This window comes from Taurulus bubalis (assembly GCF_910589615.1).
Source record: "Taurulus bubalis genome assembly, chromosome: 5".
Classification (NCBI taxonomy): Eukaryota; Metazoa; Chordata; class Actinopteri; order Perciformes; family Cottidae; genus Taurulus; species Taurulus bubalis.
In genome coordinates, this window is record NC_136593.1 from 1,901,377 (window position 1) to 1,908,297 (window position 6,921).

The 6,921-nt window shown below is 41.4% G+C and overlaps 1 protein-coding gene across 3 annotated transcripts; it reads left to right on the forward strand.

Moving 5' to 3' along the window:
* The first annotated feature begins 319 nt into the window (after nt 1-319).
* nicn1 (nicolin 1) lies at nt 320-6,626 on the forward strand. Of its 3 annotated transcripts, none has more exons than XM_079219022.1 (7): nt 320-566; nt 1,805-1,951; nt 2,033-2,212; nt 2,927-3,040; nt 3,712-3,780; nt 6,022-6,126; nt 6,254-6,626. In XM_079219022.1, the coding sequence occupies exons 2-7, from the start codon at nt 1,808-1,810 to the stop codon at nt 6,293-6,295; spliced, it is 654 nt and encodes a 217-aa protein (XP_079075148.1). In that variant the 5' UTR covers nt 320-566; nt 1,805-1,807; the 3' UTR covers nt 6,296-6,626. The 3 variants fall into 3 exon arrangements, with proteins under 3 accessions (XP_079075148.1, XP_079075149.1, XP_079075150.1); XM_079219023.1 differs by having other exon boundaries at nt 320-550; XM_079219024.1 differs by lacking the exon at nt 320-566 and adding an exon at nt 624-630.
* The last annotated feature ends 295 nt before the right edge of the window (nt 6,627-6,921 follow it).

The window sequence follows — 6,921 nt, forward strand, 5'->3', positions numbered from 1 at the left end:
GTATTTATATTACACAGGATATATATTAGACAGCATATATATACATATATGTATATATATATATATATATATATATATATATATATATATATATATATATATATATATATATATACATATATATATATTACACAGCATATATATGAGAATAATTGAACAGCTGGAGAAAGGAGCAAACGCAGCCAGCTGAGAGCGCTACTGGCCCTTTAAGACGCTCACCGTCGCCCTGGTTACAGTCAGGAAGTCGCGTAGCAGCGCGTCATCAAACGCGACTGCGACACTTCGCTCTGGTTCCTTTCTCCGTCGCCTTGCACGCGCTGAGACGCTCCGCAGCGAGAGAGAGAGAGAGAGAGAGAGAGAGAGAGAGAGAGAGAGAGAGAGAGAGAGAGAGAGAGAGAGAGAGAGAGAGAGAGAGAGAGAGAGAGAGAGAGAGAGAGGTGAGTTTCACGTCACGGGTTCAGGCGTGAAGCAGCGACGCGGACGGGTCACGTGACAGGCCGTCGGGCGTTAACGCAACCCGGAAGTGTCGCTGTCCGTGGTGCTGGAAGAGGTTTGCTGCAAATGACGTAGGAGCAGTTCATTCATTTGTTGTGTTTCTGTGTTGTCTACAGGAGACATGAGCAGACTGCAGTGAGCACGTGTGTGTGTGTTTTCTGTGTGTGTGTGTGTGTCTCTCTATGTGTGTGTGTGTGTTTTGTGTGTTTCTGAATGTGTCTGTGTGTTTTCTGTGTGTGTGTCTGTATGTGTGTCTCTGTATGTGTGCATGTGTGTTTCTGTGTGTGTGTTTTTGTGTGTTTCTGTGTGCGTCTGTATGTGTGTGTCTGTGTGTGTGTTCTGTGTGTGTTTGTTTTTTCTGTGTGTTTTCTGTGTGTGTGTGCATGTGTGTGCATGTGTGTGTGTTCTGTGTGTCTCTGTGTGTGTTTTTTCTGCGTGTGTGTCTGTATGTGTGTGTGTGTGTGTTTCTCTCTGTGTGTGTGTCTGACAGATGAATCCTCTGTAAACAAAGTGTTGTAACATGTAACTCGTAGCACATAACATGTAACACATAACATGTAACATGTAACACATAACATGTAACACATAACATGTAACATGTAACACATAACATGTAACACATAACACATAACATGTAACATGTAACACATATCATGTAACACATAACACGTAACATGTAACACACAACACGTAACATGTAACACATAACATGTAACACATAACACGGAACACATAACATGTAACACATTACATGTAGCATGTAACATGTAACACATAACACGGAACATGTAACACATAACATGTAACACATAACATGTAACATGTAACACATAACATGTAACACATAACACATAACATGTAACATGTAACACATATCATGTAACACATAACACATAACATGTAACATGTAACACATAACATGTAACACATAACACATAACATGTAACACATAACATGTAACACATAACACATAACATGTAACATGTAACACATAACATGTAACACATAACACATAACATGTAACATGTAACACATATCATGTAACACATAACACGTAACATGTAACACACAACACGTAACATGTAACACATAACATGTAACACATAACACGGAACACATAACATGTAACACATTACATGTAGCATGTAACATGTAACACATAACACGGAACATGTAACACATAACATGTAACACATAACATGTGACATGTAACACATAGCATGTAACACATAACATGTAACATGTAACACATAGCATGTAACACATAACATGTAACACATAGCATGTAACACGCGTGGTCTGTTCCCAGACGATGAGCAGCAGCAGTGACGTGACGCCGGTGAGCTGCAGCATCAAACCTCCGGTCTTCCTGCAGATCGGGGATCCCAAAGCGGACGCGGCTCACTCTGGCGTCTGCGTGGTCGATGTCACGCTGCCCTTCGGAAAGCCCGTCCATGTAAGACACCACGTCACATGCAGCCGCAGTGACACACACACACACACACACACGTTTCGTAATCCACTGTCTGCGGTTCAGATTCAAGAGATCACCTTTAAGAACTACTACACCGCCTACCTGACGGTCCGCCTGCTGAGGAGGGGCCCCGGGCTGGAGGCCCCCGCTAGGTGGTGCACGGCCCTGAGGGACCTGCCGCTGATGCACAACCCCCACACCGAGGCCGGGTCCCAGGACTACTGCTCCGTCCACAGGGCGCAGGTGGGAAGCTTCTTCTGGGCTAGTGCGACTACTCTGGTTGTATAGAAGTCTATGCTTCATGTTTTAAAGCTGCATTCTCTCTCCTGACCACCAGGGTGCGACTCCTCTGGTTGTATAGAAGTATATGCTTCATGTTTTAAAGCTGCATTCTCTCTCCTGACCACCAGGGTGCGACTCCTCTGGTTGTATAGAAGTATATGCTTCATGTGTTAAAGCTGCGTTTTCTCTCCTGACCACAAGGGGGCGACTCCCTTGGTTGTATAGAAGTATATGCTTCATGTGTTAAAGCTGCATTCTCTCTCCTGACCACCAGGGAGTGACTCCTCTGGTTGTATAGAAGTATATGCTTCATGTGTTAAAGCTGCATTCTCTCTCCTGACCACCAGGGGGCGACTCCTCTGGTTGTATAGAAGTATATGCTTCATGTGTTGATGCTGCATTCTCTCTACTGACCACCAGGGGGCGACTCCTCTGGTTGTATAGAAGTATATGCTTCATGTGTTGATGCTGCATTCTCTCTCCTGACCACCAGGGGGCGACTCCTCTGGTTGTATAGAAGTATTTGCTTCATGTGTTGATGCTGCATTCTCTCTACTGACCACCAGGGGGCGACTCCTCTGGTCTCTTTTTTGTGTTTTAACTGTTCTACTCGTCTTCCTCGTCTTCACCACTTCCTGTCGGCATTACCCCCTCGCTGCTCTCTGATTGGTCCAGATGCAGGTGGAGCCGGATCACGTGACCTCGGTGAGACTGATCCTGAGACAGCCGTCCTCGGCCTGGTTGACCTTCAGCCTGGAAGAGGTCAAGATCTTCCCTCAGGTGGAGCCGGTCAGTTCTGTGCTTCATTTGTTTGTCATGTTTTTTTAGGAGAGGAAAGTCTGTTCACAACTTTAGACAAAGTAAAATAAGATTCATCACAACGTGGTTGATGTAATTATTTAATTATGTAATTTATGAGGCTTCAGTGCCGCTGAGAGTGGAGGAAATTGTTCCGTTAGCTTACTGATAATATGTACATATTATCAGTCTAATATGAGGATTTGATTTGTTTGGTAGTAATTATTAATAGTAATAATACAAATTACAATTAAATAAATAATAATGATTCTCCAATATAACACAATACTTGTCTAATAGAAAATATTATTATAATATTATAAGTATTATTAAATTATTATACATGTATGTATTATGCTTATTATTGTTGCTGCTGCAGTTATTACTAATAATAATACTTTTATGTTATACTTATTGCTAATAATAATAGTAAAGTTATGCTCTAATGGTAATAAAAAACATGTGCATAATGGATGCTGGTGTTAATATACGTACAGAGACCGTAATCAATGTGAATTAAATCATATTATTAATTAATATAATAAGTCTTTGATGAGTCAGAGGGATGCAGAGTGTTGTTCTCTCTTCCACCAGCAGGGGGAGCCAGAGAGAACACAGAGTTATTGCTGCTGAGACATTTGACTGTAAATTTAATCTTCCAGAACCCGGAGAAGGAGGTTTCTGATTGGCTGTCGGACCTGACGCTGGTGGACCCGCCCCCGGACCTGGAGGTGCTCCTCCTGTTTGTGTCTCTTATTATTGTTGTGTTAATTTTAATGACACAATGCGTTGCTCTATTCACTATTGTCTTACTTTGAAGTCTAATGCCGTGTTCACACCGGGTTGCGAAGGGGGCGTGGCTTAGCTCTGTTGCTTGCCTCTGTGAGAGACAAGCGACGAAGCTTTCATTTCCGCTATCGACCATGGAATAAATAACCACTAGTTCTGCTTTATACTTGTTGTGTAAACTCCACATATGTGGGAACATCAAACTCCATGGTGTCTGGGTTCATAATATTATCCGTAGTCCCACAACAGCGTCTCAATGAAGCCGCTGTCAGCGCTGGTTCAGGCGGAGCAGCAGCAGTTTCATTCAGAACCGGGGAGGCGGCGGTGGTGACGGGCGGAGCTTCTCAACGCTGATTCTCAACGCTGATTGGCTGCCGCAACTTTGCGTCACGCGATTTCTCCGCCAGAGTTGGGAGAATTCAACTCACGCGAATTCGCGCCGCGTCCTTCGCTTCGTTCGCCCCAGGTCCAACGTTCTGTTGGCGCCGCCTCAACGCCTCTATCTCGCCGCCTGTGGACTGACTTTACATGGAGTCTGGTCCGGTGTGAACACGGCATTACTTTAACATTTAATAGACACATACTGTCTTATTGGGAAGGAATCCGGTCGTCTCACCTCCTCTTCTCCTTTTATGTCTCCTTTTATGTCTCCTTCTATATCTCCTTTTATGTCTCCTTCTTTGTCTCCTTCTATATCTCCTTCTATATCTCCTTTTATGTCTCCTTTTTTGTCTCCTTCTATATCTCCTTTTATGTCTCCTTCTTTGTCTCCTTCTATATCTCCTTCTATATCTCCTTTTATGTCTCCTTTTTTGTCTCCTTCTATATCTCCTTTTATGTCTCCTTCTATATCTTCTTTTATGTCTCCTTTTATATCTCCTTTTATGTCTCCTTTTATATCTCCTTGTATGTCTCCTTGTATGTCTCCTTGTATGTCTCCTTGTATGTCTCCTTCTATATCTCCTTTTATGTCTCCTTTTATATCTCCTTGTATGTCTCCTTGTATGTCTCCTTGTATGTCTCCTTTTATATCTCCTTTTATGTCTCCTTTTATGTCTCCTTTTATGTCTCCTTCTATGTCTCCTTTTATGTCTCCTTGCATGTCTCCTTCTATATCTCCTTCTATATCTCCTTGCATGTATCCTTGTATGTTTCCTTACATGTCTCATTGTATGTGTCTCCTTCTATATCTCCTTCTATATCTCCTTGTATGTCTCCTTCTATATCTCCTTGCATGTCTCCTTCTATATCTCCTTGTATATCTCCTTGCATGTCTCCTTCTATATCTCCTTGTATATCTTCTTGCATGTCTCCTTCTATATCTCCTTGTATATCTCCTTGCATGTCTCCTTCTATATCTCCTTGTATATCTCCTTGCATGTCTCCTTGTATATCTCCTTGTATATCTCCTTGCATGTCTCCTTCTATATCTCCTTGTATATCTCCTTGCATGTCTCCTTCTATATCTCCTTGTATATCTCCTTGTATGTCTCCTTGTATGTCTCCTTGTATGTCTCCTTGTATGTCTCCTTCTATATCTCCTTTTATATCTCCTTGTATGTCTCCTTGTATGTCTCCTTGTATGTCTCCTTGTATGTCTCCTTCTATATCTCCTTTTATGTCTCCTTTTATATCTCCTTGTATGTCTCCTTGTATGTCTCCTTGTATGTCTCCTTTTATATCTCCTTTTATGTCTCCTTTTATGTCTCCTTTTATGTCTCCTTCTATGTCTCCTTTTATGTCTCCTTGCATGTCTCCTTCTATATCTCCTTCTATATCTCCTTGCATGTATCCTTGTATGTTTCCTTACATGTCTCATTGTATGTGTCTCCTTCTATATCTCCTTCTATATCTCCTTGTATGTCTCCTTCTATATCTCCTTGCATGTCTCCTTCTATATCTCCTTGTATATCTCCTTGCATGTCTCCTTCTATATCTCCTTGTATATCTTCTTGCATGTCTCCTTCTATATCTCCTTGTATATCTCCTTGCATGTCTCCTTCTATATCTCCTTGTATATCTCCTTGCATGTCTCCTTGTATATCTCCTTGTATATCTCCTTGCATGTCTCCTTCTATATCTCCTTGTATATCTCCTTGCATGTCTCCTTCTATATCTCCTTGTATATCTCCTTGCATGTCTCCTTCTATATCTCCTTGTATATCTCCTTGCATGTCTCCTAGGGCCTCCCGGACCCCCAGACTGTCTCCTCCAGCATCCAGCAGATGTGGGCTCTGACGGAGGTGATGCAGACCAACCAGACGACGGCGTCCATCGGGCGATACGACGTGAGTCTCAGGTCTCAGAGGAGCGCTGGCTTTCAAAAGAAAGACTCAAAATATAAGCAGGCATACATACAGGCATCTATATCAAGCCTGTGTCCTGTTTCCTGCTTCCTTGTCCCGCCCCCTGCAGGTTGACGGATGCTACGACATCAACTTGCTCTCTCTGTCGTGAGGCGGCCGCCGAGGAGAAGGGACCGAAAAATCTACTTAAAGAAAATATAAAGAAACAAAGTCTGGAGTGTGTGTTGCGTAATGAGAGGAAGAGCATGATTTATTGGACAGAACTTTGGCATGAACATATTTAAAGAAAAGTACAGCATTCAATGCATTTACTGGTGCCGCTATGTATTGAGCTCGGTTGAGGCACTTTTTACATTTATTTATTTGTTTTAGTCGGACTCTCTCGGGTTTAACGTCGTTGCTGTAACTTTACTCATTTATTATTATAATGTGTTTTTGTGGCTGTTATTGTTACAAACATAAATAACTGTATTGTCTTTGGTGGATGGTGAAAGACGAATAGTTTTAAATAAAGTTATTTCAGCTCATTTGTGTTTGTTGGTTTTTGTTTGTAAAATCAGTAACAATTCAATCCTGCAATGCAATATATATATATATATATATATATATATATCTATATATATATAGATATATATATATATATATATATATATATATATATATATATATATATATATATATATATATATATATATATATATATATATATTCTTCAGAAGCAGAGGTTTCTCTTGGTATGAAATCGTTGTCCTGCCAGTAGAGACAGGAACACATGAT